This window comes from Varanus komodoensis, unplaced genomic scaffold (genome assembly GCF_004798865.1).
Source record: "Varanus komodoensis strain SLA01 unplaced genomic scaffold, ASM479886v1 scaffold13_3, whole genome shotgun sequence".
NCBI classification, from domain to species: domain Eukaryota; kingdom Metazoa; phylum Chordata; class Lepidosauria; order Squamata; family Varanidae; genus Varanus; species Varanus komodoensis.
In genome coordinates this window covers 14,409,785-14,432,598 of record NW_025335409.1, presented here as the reverse complement: position 1 = coordinate 14,432,598, position 22,814 = coordinate 14,409,785, and the positions used below count along the sequence as shown (strand labels likewise).

Here is a 22,814-nt window from a genome sequence, read left to right as displayed (position 1 = left end):
CAAGCTTCATCTTATCTTCAAACAATCTTGAAATAGGAAGCAATGCCATATTCTCATCCTCTAAAAAGGAAAGGGATGGACAAGAAAAATCCTACAGGCCTAATTCACTCTTTGTGACCAGAGTTCCTTCTACAGTGTATACAGTACTGTGGGAAAAAAATCATGCAGTCTACCACAGAAAGCAACTGCAAGGGTGCCTCCTCCACAAATGGAAAAATCACAAGTAATATAAATTTAAGCACTGGCCATCCTCAATCATAATTTGGCATAGAAAGATGATACAAACAAGACTTGTGGCCCCTCACACTGCTACTTCTCTCCTCCCTTTGTGCAAACAAATTAAAAGGTCAGGCAAGCTTCCAGTAACTAATTTGCAACTGGTTACCCACTTCCAAATCCAACTTTATACCATGGCTTCATAACTTGGCTTGTTCAAAACCATAGTTTCTTGGTGTGAGGATACAGGAAACCATGCTTAACTGAAGACTGCCTTGCCTGTTCATATACTTATTCACTTGTTCAAAGTGAGGGGAAAAGCACCTATGTACAGACCATGAGACATGATCACAATGAGCTGATGAGCTAGGTTTTTTGAATGTAGACACTGTGCATATAGGGCAGATTGGAGACATTAGGCAGATTAAAGAAAAGGTTGAGGATTACTCTCTGCATGAAGGGGGATAGAAAGGAGCAGCGGCTAAAGACAGATTTGTGGGAGGGAATGAAAGAACAGTGAGCAACTTGAGAAGTGTCCCAACTTCAATCCTGCATGAACATTACTAGAATCACCACAGTCTACAGGTGAGTTCACAAATAAAAGCAGTCCCCAGGAAACGAAAGAGTTCCATTCTTGAGAAAACAGAAATTCTTCTTTAAGTCAAATTTGTATGTAAGTCTGATCACAAATAGTCAGCCCTCCACTTTCGCGGGGGTTAGTGGCACAGGACCCATTTCGCTTCCTCTTTCTCTGTGGTGATTAAGATTTTCCACAGTAATTTTAAAAAATTAATAGGCTTTCTGACAGTCCATTTGTAATTACAGATTGTTCATAACTCAGGCGTTTGTGCACAAAATAGGCCTGCATATTCAAAATCTAACTGCAGTTAAGGCATAACTAACTTGCATTCTGTGTTCCCTGGTATACAAGCTTGCTTAAAAACTTCAGAAATCCCTTGTTCAATCAAACCAAGATCTATCCAGTCCAGCACTATTTCCAAGATTCCCAGCAAGTACTATTATACTGTGTCACTGCTAACTGTTTTAATCTATGTTCCACCTGCCCCAGCATATTTTTCTGACGTGTGTGCACAGATGCACTTTGCACAAAATTTCACAGGTCTCCACTTACCTGTCAAAATTGGTATCTACTGAAAAAGTACGCATGTTTGATGCCTCAAATTATTTGTTTCATTCAATAAAGATGAGCTTGTTAACAATATAGTAATATAAAAGAAACTTGAGCTACACAGTACTACTCCTATCCATTTTGCATATCCTCCTACCAAATTGGTCACTATGTTGCATATTAATAGTTACCTAAACAAAACTATTACTATTAAATGTGCTACCTTGGTTTATTGGTATCCTGCTATTTCTTTTAGAAAGCTGAGAGCTCCCACTTAGATTTGAAAGCATCATTTATTTATTGCATTTATAACCTGCCTTTCCTGCAAAGAATCAAGGTGGATGTGTGTGTGTTTCCCCTCTCAATCTTAATAATGAAGCTGTGAGGTAGGTTGTGCTCAGAGGCAGTGACTGGCCCTAGTTCATCCTGTGAGATTCACAACAAACAGGCACATGAACCTGGTCCATAAAATGAACATGGAAGTCCTTATGGCTGAAGAATTCAATGAGCATACTGCAGTTCCTGATTTCAGACGAAATTCAGACATCGGGGAAATGACTTCTCAGATCCAGGTTCAACACTCTTTAAAAAATCTGACCTCATTTGAAGCACTGGCTGGATAACAGACTGTACAAAAAAGGGATGCAGCAACTTCATGGTTCAGTGATTGTATAAGGGAGAGGCTCAGCATTTGCTCGTGCTTTCCACTCTATTTCTTACCTTACTTTTGAACCTTCGTGTGTGCAACAAAAGCATGAAAATACAGAGATGAAAAAGCAGGCATTTCTGTGTTAATAGGCTTGATAATCACACTATTAAACTGTGTTTTTTCACACAATTGTTAGTTTACCCGTTCAGAAAGAGAGAGAGAGAGCGAGAGAGAGCGAGCAAGCGCGCGCCATGCTATTGTTTCGTTGCTAGGAGACTGACTTGCGTCATCAAAAGAGTTCTCCACCTATGAATATGCTGTGTTTTTCTTAAGGTCTGTGCACCCAAGCAGCATTTAGATTCTAAAAGAAGAGGGCTGGGCATTCAAAATTCTGAACCTCCAGCATCTTTTACTGAAAGATAACAGGAGCTGCCAGATATCTACCAGAATACCTAACCGGAAGCCTCAAAGTGCAGCTACTTTGTATACCAAAACAGACACTGCGAAAAACCCGAGTGTCTTTAAAAATGAGGCTGGGAAGCTTTAGATGCACTTCTCTTACCTGCTTCCTGCCTCAGAGTCCACAGTCCCTTCCAATGGACATTACACACCTGCTCAGCTATAAAGCCAAGGAGGGCAAAAATTATACAGAGAAAGAAATCATAGGCAGCACTGCTGGGAAGGTGGAGGAGTAAGAAAAACGGCAAGAGCTGCCCCTCCCCCGCATAATGCACTTGCTCCCATTACGTGGCTCCTCCTGGCAAAACACAACTGGGGGTACTGGCATGCAGTTGAAGAAAGAGTTGCAACCGCTTTAAAGCGAAAACATGCTTTAAATTGGGTTTGTAGGTGCTTTTGTCTCCATTTTCTTTCTCACTGCTGCTTGGAATGCAATAGATTCCAAGTTCTCTTTTTTCTCACTTGTTTTTTTTTAAGTTGGAACTGTAACTATACATTGAAATGTAACCTCAAATACTTATGCTTGGGCTAATGCCCAGAAACTTCAGTGAGATAAATATTGTACACTCTAGTATTATGCACATTTGGAACTTTGCAGTAACTCAAAAGCATAATGAAAGGTTACACACCTATTCCCACTTACCAGGGAATGAGCTCCACTGGATTCAATAGGACACACTCCTGAATAGACATATTTAGGACCGTTAATCGCTTTCAGCAACAACCACTGCATGTCAGTTAATATTCATATGTTCATCCTAATGTCCTTTACCCCCAATCTTTCAATCTGGAGGACAGCTTGCATGTCTCCATTAAGCATATAATGACTTAGCTAATTTATTAGTCAGTCATCCTACACAGATCATTTTAAATATATTTTTCCCAAAACTAGCTTCCTCACAGCTTCCTGCAGACTTCTTTTAAAAAACTGATTTCCTGGATTCAGAAATCAGGGATTACTTTTTAAAAGTAGTACTAAGACTACTTTTGCTCTCCTACCAGATATTTCCACACTTCAAATCTCAAGAGGAAAAAGTCATCTTCAATTACCCGGCCCAATTGCATCAATTTGCAAACCAGTGAAATAGTAACAGCTAACAATGGTTATCGCTAACTTTTGAAATTAACAACTAGAGAATTTGATCCCAGTCTGTTTATGTCCAAACCACTGGTCCAATAGTGCTGTGTAGCTTATCTGTGTCAGTCTTCCCCAGACTGGCACCCTCCAGATACACAGGACTGCAACTCCCATCATCCCCAGTCAGTAGCTGCATGATCTTTTTAACTTTCTCAGAAAAACTCAGAACAATAGTATAGACTACGCACAGTACCATGAAAGTTGAAGACTTCCTCCATAGTTGTAACTACTGCTTTGATCACTGTCAGAGTGTTATTTATTTATCCAATAAAGGAAAAATAACTTCAGCAAAATAAAAACTCCCAATATTCTCAGGGCTTTGGTTCTGAAAACTACAAAAGACACACATTACTTTCTCACTCAGCAACTGGGATTTACATATGCGCTGTCATCAACAATGCTGACAGAATAATATCAAACAAAAATTGGTTGCCATGTGTGGATTCAGTATTTTGCAACATTTTCCCTAAACATATGAACTTGCTTTAGATACCAGGTCAGACCAGTGGGTCCATCTAGCTGCTATTCTGCCTATTCTGTACCAGAACATGCTCTCTAAGGTCTCAATCACCTGGCCCCATTTCATGTGAGCCATTATAACAGGAGATTCCAGGGTCTGAACCCAAGATCAATGGAAAAGCCACATGTGCTACTGGTCCACTACGCTGCCTTCCTACCGTATTTGCACAGAATATGTTAAACTGCACACTCTGAAAATCCCATGCTGCTGCAAACAGGCTATGCACACACACAATGATTTCTGCAGACTGATGGGAGTGACCTCACACACTACTACAGTACTGCAAGCACAATCCAGATTCAGTATGTTGTTATAAGCCACAAAGGGGCTTTCCCCAAGCCTGACTACAAAGCATGGTAGAGGTTGTTGTCTCCTGAAAGATGCTGTACAAAACTGCACCGTGTGTGTATGTGTGTGAGCGAGAGCGAGAATGAAGTAATACTTCAGAAAGAAAACCCTGTTCAGTCCTTTAAAACAAAGGCACACAAAGATCAGGCAACACGCAGTCTAGTGTTAGGGTTTGGGGTCATAGTGCAAACCCAAAGTATTTCTTGAAATAGCTGCACAAGTGTTGGAGAAGATGGATTGCAAAAGTACTTTACTTCACTGCCATCAGGCAGATGGCAGGCCAGTGGCAGAAAGGCATGGGGTCAACTTGGGTGTTGTCAAACAGGAAAAGCTGGCTGCCTCTGTACAGCCATAGCTCTGGAATTTTTATACCAGGCAGTGACAGATGATTGGCTCTCTGGTGTCACCTAACTCCCAGGAGTAGTACTATGCTACCATGTGGTGACAGTGTTCTGATTTGCCCTGCCTTTCACCAGCAGCAAAGGGGTACAAGAGTCAAGGAACCAGTGCCTGACCTGCTCAACTCCCAGTAGAAACCCCACATTCTTGAAAAAATGCCCTTCCCCAATGTTGCCCTGGCCAGGGGCAGAAGGTTTTGGGGGACTCCCAGAAAGTGAAACTCCAACTTCAGGTTTACTAAGAAGAAGATTATTTATTATTACAATAATACCAAATAAACTAGCTAGACACCCATAACATTTAGCAGCAAGCCTCTTCCTCCATGCAGCTGGGACTTCTGCAAAGCACGATTCCAATCAGCTGGCTTCAGACAGAAAGAGCAGAATCCCCCTCAAAAACAAAAATCCCCTTTGAACCAGAAGACGAAAGAAGTGGCTAGCTTTTACAGATTGCAAACTTATGGTACTCAAAGCATGTGTACAGCATTCTACACAGTTAAAAGATATGGTTACAAGAGTAATATTGTTTACACAGGTGCTTAGAAATAATGAAGTACATTGAGTTATTAAGGAGTATTCCTGCCTAGATGGCCAAGGTTCCATATCTGTCTGATGTCAAAGCATAGGCTTGTTACTGCCTTTTGCTGGCAGAAGCGATGGCTGATAAAAGAACGGTCTAAGCTGCAGATGTGCAATGTTCATGTTTCTTGCACCATCTTAATATCAGAAAGGGAAACTCCCTAATTCTATGAAAGCAGACTGTCAGGGTCAGGGGACAGCTAACTGAAGCTCTATTGTGCTACTGTAAGCCACTAGAGTTTAACGTCAAGTGAAACAAGCATTTTAAAGAGCTAGAGACCCAGGCCTGACTTTCTGGGATTCAGGGCTGTTACACCTCAGTACTTCTAATTTAGAAAAAGAAAGAAGAAGAAAGGTCAAACTGCCCACAGATAAGCACTTTCACAGTTCACTAGTAGTTGTTTAACTCTCCCAAGTGCTTTTGAGATCATGACCAAAAGACTGCTACATGGACAAACAATGACCTAAAAACTCCCTGAAGGTGTCCTAGGATTTGCATTTACATTGGAACTGTACAGCTCAGGTTAAAATTTAAGCTTTGGAAACTAAAACAGTACAGCCTTAAAGGGATCAAAACTCCAAAAAAGAAACAGGCCAGCTCTTCTATGACTTGAAATGCAAATGTAACTAAAAACATTATTTACGTGCTTTATTTCTTTTCTTTACTGAAGTTGTTTCAAAAAATGCTTTGCTTCTAAACCAAGCAGTATAACAAAATCCACACAACACAAAGTAACAGCTGATTGCATTGCATTTTTAAATGAAGTATAAATAGAAACTGATACACACCAAGAGTTGTGTTTCTAGTGAGAAGCAACAATCTTTCCAGATGTATTGCAAAATGCAGGAACAGTAAGAACTTAGATGCACCAATCTCTAACATTTAGCTCATAACATAGCTGCCCTGAGTAGAAACTCAGCATTTACTTTAAACATTAACATAATTAAAGCATAAGTCCATGATTATTACACAGAATTTGGAAGAAAATTGTTTTATTTAATAATGCATATTATACTAGATATATGTTCAAACACAAACATGTTTTCCTGCAGCAACTTCTTCAAAAGAGTAACAGAGATGGTGCTAGCTAGGATGTTAACTATGGCACAGATAAGTCCACAGAAAATAGAATAATTTGTTTTTCTATTTCGTATGCCCTTAATGAAAAGTGAATCTCTGACCTCATCCCCAGTAGTTTTCTATGCATATGTCACCCTAGGGGGAAAAAAATCTACTGTTAATCTCTATTCCCTTCCAACTTCCTTCTTCCAAAAGACTAAAACCTAAAACATTTTATGATGTGGGAGCAATTGGAATAGATCTGTTAATGATACTACTGAATACATTGTATTAGTGATCAAATAATGAAAGTTGTTACTAATATTTAGAATCTCTTCCTTCATCTATTATTTGTAAAAGTAGCTAAAGCATGCTGTTTAACCAAAATAAGCTTTGGTTCTTATTTTGCTACAGTAGTTCTTGCTGTATTATTTAATTTAGTGCAATATTGGGATGTTGATACAGAAAGATGCTTGCTTTTCTTGTTAGTGAAAAAAATAGTCTCCCATTTGCTAGGAACTTTTTTTAAAAAATTCTGGTTAAGATACTGGAATTGGGGCTTTCAGTGGTAATTACTTGATCATGAATTACCAATTATTTGATGCTGAACATATTAACATGAATGAATTCTCTAGGCATGCTACTGTGTATTACACCTCTTTTGAAGAAGTGCAATAGACAGTAACGGTTTTAAAATGTAAATATAATTTTAATAGGCCAGTGTTTATCATGGAACTGTACACCCAGTTTCAGTAGGGTTTGTTTGCTGTTTAATCAGTGATGGCATAAACTGATGGCACTTCAGCAGTTAATTTTCTTAACATTTGTGTAGTTCTGTGATATGAAAAAAAGTATTCTTTCTGAAGAAAGTTCACAAATAGGGCATCCCTTTACCTCTGTCCCATGTGCTGGGGGATAGCACCATGAGTGGTGCAGAAGCAAAGAGGATTCTGAAGATGACTGTAAGCCACCCCAAAAGGTTATGGCCCATCCAGCTCTAGTTGCAGGCAGCAAGTCATGGATTACAACTAACAAGGATGTACATCTGCATCAGAAGATGCATCCATATGCATCTTTAGAATGGTCATATGCATCTCAGTTTAGCAATTCACAGGAATAAGTAACTTTTCATACTGCAACTGGGGGTACATTCCTATCAACCTTGTAAGGGGGTTGGAGGTACAATCCTATCAACATTCCAAGCTCCACTGAAAAGTCTGGATGCAGTTTTCTAGAAAATGCATGCAATTACAAGTCTAGAATCTCATATTTATTTTCTTCATCTTCAGACAATACAGTGTGTGTGCCTGAGGGAGAGAGTTGTTTATCAAGTTATTTCCCTTCTCAGGATCTTCCCTATCAGTCCCCCACAGTACAGACGTAGGAAAGAATATACATGAAATGTAAAACTAACAGAAGAACAAAGTATTCCTTTTCTAGGCAGCACTGAAAGAATAAAGCACAGAATTATGCACAAGAAAGTGGGAGGAAGCATAAGAGACAGACACAGAACCCACTACGGCTCTTTGAGAGATAGAGACAGCTAGCTGCATCTGAGGTTATTTGAATGCCTTTAATATGACTCAACAATACAGACTATATTCTACATAAAGACATCAGGGCACTGATATAATATATACTTTTCACATACTTGCAAGCCGAGCAGCATAATTCTATGCATACTTAGTCAGAAATAAGTTCCACTGAATTTGATCAGAATTATTACCAAGCAAGCATGTAAAAAACTTCAACTTAACTCTTAACCCACAATTTAACCCACATAACTCCCAATTTCTTTCACAAATTGTTTTCAGAAAATAAGAAGAGACAGTTTCATCTGTTCAACTGACTTGTTTCCATATTAGTAGTGTTGGTAATGTTGTATAGCTATAAAAAAGCAAACTAAGTAAGCCTTGTTTTTAACATGTTTTTAAAAATAGTTTTGAAACAAACAGCATTTACAATGGCTTTTCCATAAAAATTAGGTCACCTAAAATATTAATTCAGTGCTACCCACTTGCAATTCTTAGAAAGCTCCCTCACAACCACCTACCAGAAGAAATTAGCATATAAATACAGTAAAATCCACCATTACTAATACAAAGTGACAGGGTTTCACTTACCAACAGTTAAATCAACTGACTTCTTAATGTTACTGTAAGTCCCAAGTTTGACAGCCATAATGTTCAGCATCAAAGAAGAGAGATATTTTAATCCATTTCCGTTCTCTCTGTCTCTCTGTCTCAGCCTTCAAGCACACCTTGACTTCAAGGCTGTGAGCTGTTTCCTCCCCATCCCACCCCACATCCTCACAGATGATATAACAGGCTTCAGGAGAGTTCAAAGCTGTGTACAACTGCATGGTCCAATTAAGACCAACATACTTAAGATTTACACAATCAACTATTAACTGCAGCATTCAAACTGAACTGATAATGAGGGGAAACTTGCCTTATTAGACAGGGCAGCTGTCAAGAAAGCCACATTATTTTACACTTATTTCATTTCAAATGTTTTAAAGGTACAATTTAACTCGGGCTTATGAGAACTGCTTGACAGGTTATCTCTGCAAGTCCTGATTCTCCCTTCTACCCATAAAGGTCCTTTGGCTCATTGAATATCAGAATAGTAGAGTTGGAAGGGGCCAAGAAGTCCATTGGGTCCAACCCCCTGCATAGTGCAGGACACCAAGTTGCACCATCCTCTGAGATGACTGTCCACTTTCATCTTGAATGCCTCTAGTGTAGGAGAGCCCACAACCTCCCTAGGTCACTGGTTCCAGTAAAGTGAAGATAGGAAACCACCACCACAACTGTTTGAACATTGCTTTCAGCACCCTACATTGTTCTACAAAGAAAAGGTGGCATGCATGCCCTTTTGCACCGTAGGTCAGTAATGTGTGTTTTTGGTGGTGATGGGGAAATGGCTGAAAATCCAATTTACCATGCTAAATTTATTTGCGAAGAAATTGTTAACAAGGAAAGCATATAATGTCAATTTTACAAACTGTATAAATATCTGAACAGAATTTCCAATAGTAATTGAACTGAACTAAGTGACTAGGCATTTTTAATGAGAACATCGTAATCTTCTACATACCAACCAGGGAGTATCATTGAATTTAATGGAACCTGCTCCTCCGTATGTGCTGTTAGTATGCTTTAAATGTTATAGACAAACCTTTACTTAATTTTTTAAAAATGAACACTAATAAATATCTTCAGGTGTGACAACCCATTAGGGAAGAGCCAGGAGTGTCCCAGGGACCATAGGATACTTCAGAGCCCCCTGTCTGAAGCCAAAGAGCCTGCTACAACTTTGGAAGGAGGACTCCAGCATCTCATCCTTCCCCACACCCACTCTCAGCCATTCTGGAAAAAACTGCACCCAGCCCATTGGGACACCCCCTTTCCAATCTCTTGAGGCCACATGGAAACCCTATGGCTCCTCCATCCCCAGTTCCACTCTTGCACCTTCTCTAGAGGTCTGTCTAGAGGAAAAACAACCAAACAGACATAGAGAAGTGAAAATCACTACCCATCACTCTTCATACCCTGTTGGCAGCAGTGCTACAAGCCACTGGTTCAGAGGTTTCCATCTCCGAGATTAAAGGTTTCTGTCTCAAGGTGTAACCCATCAGCTTGCACCATTAGGTAGCAAGTGCTAGCATACCTGAAGTGCTGTGCATATAGATATGTGCTTCCTCGGGATAAGCACCTTAAAAAGAAAATTAAGAATGTTTATTTGGGACTATTTGCTCTTCCACGTGTATTTATTCCAGTACTGTGTTTATGCCTCAAGGAATGTTTAAGTACTATGAAACACTGCACTTCTAAAAGTTCAAAATTATGGGGAAAATCACAGTAGAAGAAAATTTTCCGTATCACATCATTGGCTCTGGTATCTCCATCTTTTAGAGCTGTTCTGCATCAGCCTTCTGCAACTTAGCACTGTCCAAAGGTTTTGGACTTTAATTCCCATCACTCCCAGTCATCATGGCCAATGGCCAGGAATGCTGAAGTTTTAGTTCAAAACATCTGAAAGACATCAGGTTGGGAAGTCTGTTCTATACATTTCATGGAATAAGTTGGTAATAGCATTCTGGACCTCAGGCAGAAGTCCATAGTTATGAATGTCCCCACTTATATAAAAGCTTTCTCCATATCATAAACTGGCCAAAACTGCTTCATGTAGCGTCCTCCCTGACACTGTAGTTTTTTATGGGAGGGAAAGTAGCAAACAAATAACCTCCCATCAACAATCGGTAGTTGTACAGCCCAAAATTTTACCTTATTCTATGGAATGTGTACATAGTCTCATAAACCTAGACTATGCATGTAGTGGAATGAGGTGGTGGAAGTCCTGATGGACAATCCTTGAGTGCCAAGTTTGGAAGAATGGTGGGATACAAAGCACAGTAAATCCATCAATATCACTTCTGGTAGTAGGTGGGTAATGCCTTTTCCTTTGAAGTGCTTCCACATAATAGCTCAGCATTTCTGTATTCTGCTCCAAGATGTATTCAATTGAAAATATTACACAAATGCATAAAAAATAAATAAAGGAAATAACTGATCAGAGGAAAACGCAGCTTGTGACCTGCTGCACTAGTCCTCTTGCTGCCAGATGTTCTTTAAACATCTTCCTTGTTTTTTAAAGGAAGGAAGTCTCCAAAGACACTGATCACCTCCTGCAATGTAAATAAGAGCAGACCACTGCATGGTTAAGCCAGGCTTCAGTTATCTATCTTTTAAAGAGACTGGAGTGCAAGGAGAATCAAGAGAAGGTGCAGGCTACCTAATAAGGCCACTCTTATCCATCAGTTAGCCTCAGGTTTCTAAGAATCCTTGTTACCTCAAAATCTCTTTAGCTGTAAAATGGAAGCTGTTTCAGATGTTTACTTAAAAGTGTGGATGCAATAAATATGAGCAACATAGAATACCATAGTCATAGAACCAGTGCTGGCTTTAGCTTCCTGGGAACAAACACACGTTACAATCTGTAAAAGTTGCTTCTCACAATAAACTATGACCCAGTGCTAGCTCTCCATGTGGAAACAGTGCTAACAATCATGATTCCTGTAGCTGTAGTGGCAAGAGGATCTTAGAGAAATCTTACCAAACTAAACATTTCTTGATGAACAACCAAACTAAGACATAGACTAACAGGCAACTGAACCCAGCTCAACAGTGGCATTGAGTGGATGCCTCCCCTTCCAAGGCAATTCATTCTCCAGCTTTTTTTATCACCATGCTCTCCACCTTTGCTCATTCGCTTTCTTACTGAAGCTCAAGCCAACTTTTAGGAAATATACTAGAACTATTTCACAGTACCAAAATGATTGATGCTTATGCTATAATAGGTCACCAGTGTATTAGCCATCCAACATCCGTCACCAAGAAATTTGCTGCTGATTACAAAACTCTTGTGTACTTCCAAAAAGGAAGAGAGGCAAATATCACCAGCACTGCCTTTTCCATGGAACATTATTTCCTGAGAAGACATTGCCTTATTGTCAGTTTAGTCAACTGCTGGAGTTCAAAATGTAAGGAAAAAGTAATTCTTCAGGCTTTTCTTAATTTTCACATGCTTCTTACATCCCAAAATTAAGGAAAGCTCAAGGTTAATGAGAGAGAGAGAGACTGGAGCTCCAACGTACATACAGAAAAATCCTATTACTTTGCAATCTTCCCTAAAGCCCAAATTTGGGAAGATTTAGCAGAGCACTATTGCCAAGAAAAATGACTTTGAACAAGCTCAAAGGAACTTATCACTACAGATAATCAAAACCTATGATCTTAATTTCTTCTCATCTCAAAATTAAGGAAATAAAATACAAAGTTAGTTCCTCTCCATTCAATAAACCAAGATCATCTTGGCTTTGCTCTTTTCACTGTTAGGTTTCTGTGACTGATCAACCCTGTGAGTTTGGAAAGGGAAAGAGCTGGATCAATTAGCCCCACGCTGTAACAGGGAAAGGACAAAGCCCAGCCAGTTAGCAGCTCCTTCCTCCTGGCTGCTTTGCTGAGAATGAATCTTGTAAGTCTCCCTCCTCCCTGAACTGTGTGACAGCCAGCAAGCGCTGCAGGGCAGTTTCTAGGGGGAGCTTTCAGCATTCCACAAATCAAAGAGGAGGGACAAGCAGTATGCCATGCGAGCACCAGACCATGAAGAAAGGAAATAAAAGAGATATGGGCAGTAGTGCCAAATGTTTATCAAGGCAGGGTAAAACGTTTGCTAAGCTTCATTCATAAGGAACTGGGGGAGCACAGTTTGTGAATGAGAACCTGTAATTCCTATGCAATGCCCTGGGAAAAGCCAAGTACTTGTGTCTGTGATTATCAGCTAGCCAGAAAAGTTCCCCAGCCTACTCCCTAGCTGGACACTAGCCCTGCAGAGATCCAAGACCTCAGGGGAATACATACCACCTGCTATAAGGTCCACAAATCAAGCTTCACTTGAAGGCACAGGAGCAGGGGTCAGTCCAAGAATTGGCAACCTCAACGTGAAGGTTTTACTGACTGGGTGCCGCCCATGACTATGAACTCTCAACACCTGTAAATGGAACAGGTACAGGTAGTTCTTGAAATCGAGACACACTAAAACGGGCAGGGCTCCTGAGACAGAAATCAGCAGCTGAAGCTTTTTGCTGGTAAGGAAAAAAATCACTGCCAAGAAAAGCTTCAGCTGCTGATAGTCAAGTGTGAGGGAAGGAGAGTGGCATCCCAACGTGGCAGTGGCAGGTTGTCTGCTCCTGTACCTGTGAACTGGGTGGGAGGGTGTGTGCCAGTCCTCTCTCCTCGTTCCCAGCAAACGGGTTTGGTTCACGGGAGCATCCCTCTACCCGGCCGGTCCGCCTGGCGCCTGCCTCCCACGCCCACCCCTCGGGGAGGGGAGAAGGATTCTGACGGAGGCTGGGCTTACCCGTGAATTCTTCCGCCTCGTCGTCGTCGTCCCCTTCGCCGCTCTCGGAATCGGTCTGCATGGGCTCTTCCGCGAAATTGACCCCTCTGCTCTCCGAAGGGGCCCTGCCGAGCTGCAGGCGGCTCCCCCTCCCAGGGCCGGGCGCCGCTGCATTGAAACGATCGTGGTGGGCGACCCCGCCGCTTTCCTCCTCGCCCGGCTCTTCTCCTTCTCCTGCCCCTTCACCCACACCTTGACCCGCCGCTGCAACTGCCGCAGCTGCCGCCTCCGCCTTCAGGCGTCCGAAGTACTGGAGGGCGAATTCCAGCAGGTCTCCCGGCTGGCTTCGCAGCACCTCCACGGTGAAGCCTTGCAGCAGCTCCGTCAGCCCCTCCGGGACGGAGATGCTCATCCCGGGGATGCGGTGGGGGCGGGGGCAGGACGGGGCGGGGAGCCCAGCGGGGTCCCGTGCCTCCCCCTTCCCCCGCCGTGCAGTGGGGAGAACGCCCGGCGGCGTGGGGGACGCGGAGTATATAAATGCAGCCTAACTGCAAAGGCAATTCGCGACTGCAGCGGCGACCCTCCCGAGTCCTTCCCCGGCTCCGTGCAGCGGAGAAGAAGGAGCCAGTCCCGGCGGTGGCTGCAGCCGCATCTCCCGCCCCCGGCGCTGGGGGAAACCTCGCGTGCATGTGACCCGCGAAACCATGACAACCTTCCGCCGCGCGCGCGGGCTGCTGCTGCCGCTGCAACGTTGCAAACGCAGTGGCAGGCGCGGCCCTCTTCTGGGGTCGGGGAAGAGCTGCTGCTGTTGCTCCTGCTTTCTTGGGCACCCTGGCAAGACGTGTTCTTCCGTCCTCGTGAATGAGGCAGGATTTAAGTTGGAGAATTCGGCACCCTTGATGAAAATCGTATCCGTGAGCATGTAAAAGCGTGCTAGCACCTCATTACTAGGGTTGGTGTTGCCAGTTTTTTTACCGGCTTTTGCTCAGTTATTCAAGCTGATGCTCTCTGCCCTGAGAAGCTTGGCCTGTTGCTGATTTCTGCAGACTGAGTTCTGTTAAAGGCCCTTTTCTTTGTTTTCCCCTCCTGGACAGTTGGCAACCCAATAATGGCTACGTTTCTCGTAACGGGTTAAGGGAAAGGGGCTTACAAGTCTTGGGTTGCAGCTTTTTAGAGAGAAAAAATATTATAAATTCGGAAAGAAAACCTGGCTCCTAATTTGGTGAGGTTTGGGGGTGACGGACTTGTTATCATTAAAAGGCAGAAAAATTGCAAGAATTCCTAAAATGCCTTGGTGCAACTGTGGCACCAAAAAAACAAAACAAAAGTTGTGAACACCCCTGCTCAGCTCAAATATTGAAAATCACATCCCCCTTCCCTTTCTCCTCCCCTCCCACAAAGAAGCAGCAAGGAATAAATCCAAGTTAAGATTTTCATGAACTCTTCTGGAGGTTCAAGTTCAGTATGTTATGAACAGTTCTCTTTCGTTCACCAGATGATGGGAGGGCAGGGTGTCCACCTATAATGCTCAGACTAGAGGAGGACCAGCCCCTTATCAGGCTTCCTTCTGCTTTAGGAACATAGAATTTTTCAAGTTGAAATTAGCCTTAAAGATTATCTAGTCCAGTGGTGGTGAACCTATGGCACACATGCCACAGCGGTATGCAGAGCCCTCTGTCAGCATGCAAGCCAAGTCACCCCAGCATTGCCCCAGCAGCCAAGCATCAGATAACAGCACACATAGGGGACATGTGCATGCTCCGAAAGGAGTAGTGGCGCCAGGTGATGACATCACAAGCCATGACTCATTAATTGTGGCTCATCTGAGCTTTCACATGGCCCGCCTGTGTGCTGCCAAGGATATATATATTTGCTTGGACTGACTCTGAGTTGTTTTTTCTAAACTAAAATCTCAGTTTTCAGGTTTTATTGCAGTGTTAGCACTTTGCGATAAATAAGTGGGTTTTGGGTTGCAGTTTGGGCACTCAGTCTCTAAAAGGTTCACCATCACTGATCTAGTCCAACCCCCTCCTCAGTGAAGGAATCTTGGAATTGCAGCATTCCTGTCAATGGCCACTCAACCTCTGCTCGAATACCTTCAGAGAAGAGAGTCTGTCTACCAACTTTCACTGTCACTTAATGCTGAGGAAGTTTTTCTTACCCTGTGGCCAAAATTTTTGACCTGCCCGCTAGAGAAGAGTTGGGCAACTTGTGGCCCTCCAGATGTTTTTGTCTACAACTTCTATCAGCTCTAGTCACTGCAATGATAATTGATAGTGGGAGTTATAAATCCTTCTCAGTGTGAAAAATCAGAATGGAAGCCATTAATAAATACATTTCATGGAATACCTTTTATTTGAAGAAAATGTCACAGTGAATGTTGCAATAATGCAACTCATACAATGTAAACATAAACTGTAAGTGCATTAGAAACCCATTTATTACCTAGTAACTAAATAATATAAATGTACTGAATATATATTAAATGTTAGTAAAACTCATTAGAAAAATCATACTTCATATTAATAACTTGAATATGCTTGCTTTTTGCCACAAAGAAAATAAAAATTTGGTGTTACTGATGACAGTTGCAAGTGCTTTTATGGTTCTGCATCCATTTTATTCCTGTATTGAGCCAGGGTGAACTTTCTTCCTTGCAATCTGAATCCACTGAAATGAAACCACTTTGACTTTAAAATGAATTTATTTGCTTTTAAAGGTATGTCTGTGAAGGCTCTGAATTAAAATGAATCAATACCTTCCCTTGTCACTTCTTTTTTAATGAAACAAAGGAATGAAGACAAATAACAATTTTGCTGTAATCATAGGAGTAAAGCCCTGGATGATTCTCATGGAACCCTGAGGTTCTGGGGAACACAGTTTGAATACTGCAGCTCTAGAACAACAGAAAACAAGTCCGCTCAAGCTTCTACATGACAACCTTTCAGACATTCTAGGACTGCTATCATAACTCCCTTATTATTTTTTCCTCCAGGCTAAACACACCAAGCTTGTTCAACCTTTGAGCAAAGAACCTGGTTTCTACACTTCTTGCTAGTCTGATCACAAAGGCCATGGTGGGTGGGTTGGGGGACAGGATGATTTGACTAACATGAGGATGATGTTCAGGTGGTGATATGGAGTTCAATAAGGGCCTGTTTTTCCCATCCCTAATTTGAACACTTTCCAACATGTGAAGATTGTATATGTCCCTACAACTTCAATCTATCCCTATGTGTTCCCACATTCTGAAAGACTCTAATGTTCAGCTTTCTCTCCACCTGTTTTGACCAAGTTATGGTCAGCACAACCTTCCAGAAACAGTGGATCTGGAGCTACCACAAAAGATAAGGGATAGCACCTTGCTTTTTGAGCATATACAGCCACAGTAGCCATGACCAAGCAAGACAGAAGAGAAGAAACAAGCAAAGCAGAAGTGTGGGGCAGAGATCAACAGGAAGAATCAAAAGAGAAAAAACATAGGGAGGTAGTCAACTGTATTTAGAGAATTATTCTAAGGTCCTACAAAACTACAAATCAAAATATAACCAGCAGGTGGCATTGATTCCAGCTCTCATTGGTTAACCTTGCCATTCTATTCATTGGCAAAACTGGACTGCAAAACTCATTCAGTGCTACTGGGACACACACCATGGTGCTGTGGCTTGCTGCCTCAAGATCGCATCCCTCACTTTTTATCTAAGAGCATGTTTTCTTTATTTGTTTAAGTAGCTCCAACCAGCATACCAGTGTGAGCTATTTTTAGCACTGACACCATGGAGTTGACGCATGACAGAAATGGTGTTATGTTTTCCCTTGCTGGACCAGTTTCCAAGATGTAAAGGTGCTTAACATGGTAAGATATCAGGGCCGAGTCACACATTATGTAGTAGGCACATCATCATGTTCATTGTGTGCTTCATGGTAAGACAGTGTAATGTGTGGAAGGGAAACCCACATCTATAGATGTGTGATATAGAGTAACTGCAGCTTCTCAGGCCATGTCCACTGCTTACCAGGCAACATTCCCTGCATCAGTGGAATATGTGGTCTTCTAATGTGCAGTGCTGTTGTTTTTAAAAATATTTTCCCATCTAGATTCTAGTCAGAGTGATCCTATTGTCCCTTAGAAAGGATTGTTTGGATTTCCAGGTCCACAGTCAGAGGTACAGCTCCAACCTCAGACCTGGGGATCTGCAGTTTGCTCTCCCTCCTCTGCCTTCACTGCTGGCTTCTATGTGGTCATGAGAATGAACTCACAGAAGGGCTAATGGGGGTGTTTCGGGATATGTGACATATCCCGATAGCACTCCACCCTCCTTCCCAGCTCCTACAAAGCACTGCAGCTAATGGCTGTAATCAGTTGTCCAGCTGGCTTGAAGGGCAGAGCTTGCCTCCACTGCTTCCTGTGCCTGGCATCAGATGCCCAGAATCCTCCAAGTCTGAAGGCTAATACAACATTCTAGACCAGAATAATTTGTGCTCTTAAACATGTAGACAAACACAAGCATGCCTATAATTCAATTCCAATATGTAGAAACTAAATGACTGGACAATGTGAAGGAACTATTATTCCTCTCCTCCATTTCCTCCAAAGAGTTGCATGGATGAGTCTCTTCTTTCCCATTTTATCCTTTCAACAACTCTGTGAAGTAAGTTAGGTTGAGGGATAATTACAGGTTTAAGAATACCAAGTGAGCTTCATGGCTGAGCAATGATTTGAACCCAGATCACCCCAGTCCTCCTCTGACAGTGCATACTGGATATATTTTGGTGGAATGTCCTCATCTCACTCCTGAAACTGATAAATATTCTAAAACATATTCCTGTTTCTCATCCAGAAAAGTTAAATTAGGCTAAACCAGTTTATTTCACAAACAAGAATTAGTACACATAGGTATTTTCAGAGCACTAAAAACAGCATTTGTGACAACTTCGTCTTCCTCAGAACTTACTTTGCAACAGACACTTCCAGACATGATTGTCATTGTGGAATTGCTGTATGTCATTCATGGAATTGTACTGGCAAGGAATGTGATATTGCTAAACTTAGGAAGCCCATGACAGTAAAGAACAAGTATGGCAGCACCAAGAATGCTAAGATTAGTTATTCATTCATTTAATTTCTATACCACCTACAGCCAAAGCTCTCGGGGCAGCCTACAACAAAGTAGAAAAACAATAAAATACAATAAATAATGCAATTCATTAACAAGAATTAAAATTATTTTAAAATGGCATAAAAGACATTAAAAGACAATGAATGGATCCAGGGTGTCCCTGTTCCTTCTGGAGTCTCCCAGCAGCAATATATAGTTGTAAGCTATCCCTGTCATACTATAAAGCTTTTGGTGGCATCTCGGTCTTGAGTGGATAGTTAAGACCTAAAGGTTTAAAGAGAGCTGGTAGAAACTGATATGGATCAATATAGCTGCTCTTTCAGTTCCTGAGCATCCATCATTTAGCAGGGGAATCCAACGTTTTTCTGCCTATTTGAGCACAGGTTCAGTCAGGGACCCTAATAAAGAAGAGGGGCTTAGTACATAGAGAGTTCTTCATGTATTAAAATGGATGCAATTAGAACTTCTGTTCATACTTTGCTGTTCAGTGCAACAAGGTCAGGAACTGAGGTCCAAGCCCAGTATGCACTGGGATGGTCAGAGAAGCAGATGCAGCTCTGTTTCTCTGCAGCTTTTTTGCCCTCAGGAGTTCAAGGAAATTTCAAACAAGGCTTACAGTTGATGGGTATGACACATTCCAGGGAGTTGGAATAGTCACTGCTTATAAGGGTCCATTCATCAGAAGCAAGGATGCTTAAGGAAGTCAGTCTTTGGAGGTCCTTAATAAAATTACCTAAGTTGCTCCTCTCAGGCTCATATGCAGATTGGACTTTGGTGTCCACCAACTTTCACACTCCTTTGAATGCTGTCACACAGTTATTGTCAATTAAAACCTATCAAGACAAAGTCAGAATGAGTATCTTGAAAGAAAATATAAATTTATTTAAACTTGGTATCATGAGATTTTTAAACAAATGGCATTAAATGCAGGAATGAGATGAACTAGAAACAAGTTCACTTATCTCTTGTTCGGATCCTCTCATTTATTGTTTTGTATGCAATTTCCCCAAACCCTTGAGAGAGAGTGCAATTTTGAATAACAGGATAGTCTAGTTCTAATATGATTCCTGTCACTTCCATCTTCCATGAAATTGCTGTTCATAATTTAATCTCTCTGCTTAATGCTATCTCTATTTTGGCCACTTAAAGCTTCCTATATTTCCAGGCAGATGACAGAAACAGATGGCCAATGCTTTCCTGTAATTTTGGGAGTACACACTAAACGCAAAGAATTCTAGGGCACATACCTTTTGGACAGAAAAGTGTCCTACAAATCCCACATTCCTCAGACAGCCATGCTGGGACTTGTAGGATTTTTCCTATCTGAATATGCACATTTATGGGAGGAATCAGTTTGCATGACTATGTTATTTCAAATATCTACTATATGCCATTCTATAGCTTTAAATAATCTCTTAAAAAAGAATAGTCGGATTTTCTCAAGTTTTATCTACCATAGAAAGACAGGATATAAAATCCTCAAATATATAAATAAATCATGATAAATTGCTTACATAGGTCTGTTCTTAATCTGTGTGAACCCTCTTTAAAGCCTTCAAAGTCTCCGGCCTCACCTTGTGGCACCAAATCTTGTAAACAAAGTCTGTGTTATGTGAGGTCCTTCTTTCTGATAAACCTAACTGTTCTGCAGTAGGTTCATAATGACAAAATGAAGCACTTGCTTTCACCTCCTTCACACCATGCATAATATAAATCTTTTCCCTGCACCTCCTTAGTTGACTTTTCCCTGCATACCTTCCCCTTTCCTGACAGAATAGTTCAGTCCCTTAAGCATGGTTATGAAGTTGCCAAAGGTGGGGCAAAGGAGGGGAAGAATCTGGCAAGTTAGAAATGTAGTCTAACAGAGCCCATACCAAAAGATAAGGGTAAAATGAGATTATCATGGTTTTTCAAACTTCATAGTTACTAATTATAATGGCATTTTACTGGTCAGTTCAAGATAGGGTAGTTGGTAATTCCAGTAGCATGTAATTACTTTCAAGGTGGCAATATTTCCTCCCAAAACAAGTAAAAACAAACAGAAATTTCTCATATAAGCATTAGGTCTTTTCCATTTTACTACTGATGTAAATCTCAAGCCAGAACTTTTCCTGGAAGCAAAATGACAAAACAGAGGCTGTCGTGCTTCAGGCACATCATAAGAAGGCAAGAGTCAGTGGAAAAGACAATTGTAGAGAAAGTTGAAGGCAGAAGAATGGGAATTCAAAACATGAGCTGGCTCATGCCATAACGAAACTGAGTGTATAAGATCTGAGCAGGGCTGTCAATGACAGGATATTCTGGAGGCTGTTGATTCATATGGTCACTGTGAATCTGAGGCAACTTGCTGGCACATAAAATTTATGCAAATTAGCTCAGCCCTAGTTTTGCATTTACTAGAGTGTACTTTGAGATATTTGCCTCAGTGCATACCAGTTTCAAGCTATTCTTTCTAAGTACCCAGGAGATCTTTCTGGAGTGGCTACATCTCTTTTTTTGTTGTCATAGATTTCCCAGATATGTTGGATCAGTCCCCCAATCACACAAATGCTTCAAACCATACTTTATAAATATTGCTTATAAACAGAATGACTTCCCTCATGAGGTCAAAATTGCTTCATATAAAGAAACTATCTTCCCTCTCAAATCCCTTCTCATGAACATTTACCCTTTCTCTTAATAGAAAGCTCTTTCTGCATTTCAAATGTTTGCCAGTATTTGAGCATTTAAAGGACTTGTGTCAATAAACCTAGAAAGAGATTTCTTGTGGTTCTTGTCCCCCTCTCATTCATTTTAAAAATACAGCTTGACAAATATTCAATAGCCACATGTGGAACTTAGTACAGTGGTACCTCGGCTCATGAATGCCTCAGTTCATGAACAAATTGGGTCGCTAACAGAAATTTCATAAAAATTTTGCAGCAGGTCGCGAACTCCGCATCGGGTGACAATCGCAAGTGCGTCCGCCTTCCCTGCACAGGCATGATAGTGGTCGTGCTGGGGGGGATGGCCCCCCAGCGCACCCACCATTGTGCCCACCTCGCCGTTCGCCTGCACCCGCCTCCTCCCCAGCACATCTGTGATTGCGCCCGTCTTCCCCCTCCCCCGCGCACGATCGCTGGGGGGGGAAGATGGACATGATCTTTGTTGTTGTCATTTTACTACAAATATTTGTGAGTAAAAAAAAAAGAGTTGCAGAACGATCAACCTTGTTTACATTGACCCTTATGGAGAAATTTGACTTGGCTCATGACCAATTTGGGTCACAACCAGAGTCCTGGAACGGATTAAGTTTGTAAGCCAAGGTACCACTGTAATTGTAGTAATATTTATGTATTAACATTTATATATTGTTTGCCAAAAAACCCCCACTGCCATTTATATAGCACTTTGAAACCCTTGAAAGTATCTTATTGATAGCCCCACACCTTTATACCATTTTGCAGATCTGTGAGCTGAGAGAAAGCCGCCTACTCAAGATTATTTAGCAGGATCTTGAGGGCAATTGCATTTACTATTTAATCTTCTCATTCATATAAACTATTTTCACCGTATGCATTATTTATGCTTTTGTAGCTTTGCAACATTGCTAGTCTCATTGGTTGTAACCATGCTTTGCTAGATATCCCACTTTGAACCATTCCAACTTACCTCTTTGGTCTCTTTGGTTGAGTTAAATACTACTCAAAGGTCCCTTTCATATTTTGCTACAATAAAAGAGGAATGTGATCTTTTTCTTTGCAGCATAAACCCACTCAAATAACAACATGAAGGTCAGAGACCCCCCCATATATAAAATGTCCAGACAGATAATTGCTATAGATGGGTAAAGCCCAATAAAGTCTTAAGACCCAAAGGAGGTGCTGAATAACAGGTCCATTGGGCAAGACAAAGTTTCAGCATTGTTCTGGGCCCTTTTGCATGGCTAGCTGAAACGCAATTACAAGTGCCAAGATACATGATGGAAAATATGAGAAATGTTTTATGTCTGATGTGAAACTATTAATTTGGCATTCAAGGAAAAATAGCCATGGATTACATCACTGTAGCATCACTGTGTACTTCCACTTCTTAAGCAAAGGATGGAGATCCTCTGGCCTATAGACCAAATATAGCCTGCAGCAGATCTCCACCTTGTCTACCAGCTTCCCTCCTCACTTACGTCCCATTAGAGTTCAGAGATAACTCTTCCATCTCTCAACACTTCCATCCCCTCTTCCATCCCATTCTGCAATGAAGGTATCCATTGGCACCAGTGGAGGCCTTTAAAGGGCTAATGGTGGGGAAGTGGTGGT

At 41.5% G+C, this 22,814-nt stretch overlaps 1 protein-coding gene across 1 annotated transcript in view; it reads right to left on the bottom strand.

Moving 5' to 3' along the window:
- PRKAR2B (protein kinase cAMP-dependent type II regulatory subunit beta) overlaps positions 1 to 13,811 on the bottom strand; it is a 50,485-nt gene extending 36,674 nt beyond the window's left edge. Inside the window, exons 1-2 of the mRNA XM_044423507.1 lie at positions 13,596 to 13,811; positions 13,421 to 13,511 (exon numbers count right to left, since the gene is read on the bottom strand). Coding sequence (XP_044279442.1) covers positions 13,421 to 13,511; positions 13,596 to 13,811 — 307 coding nt within the window. The remainder of the gene's footprint in view (positions 1 to 13,420; positions 13,512 to 13,595) is intronic.
- Positions 13,812 to 22,814: the final 9,003 nt, after the last annotated feature.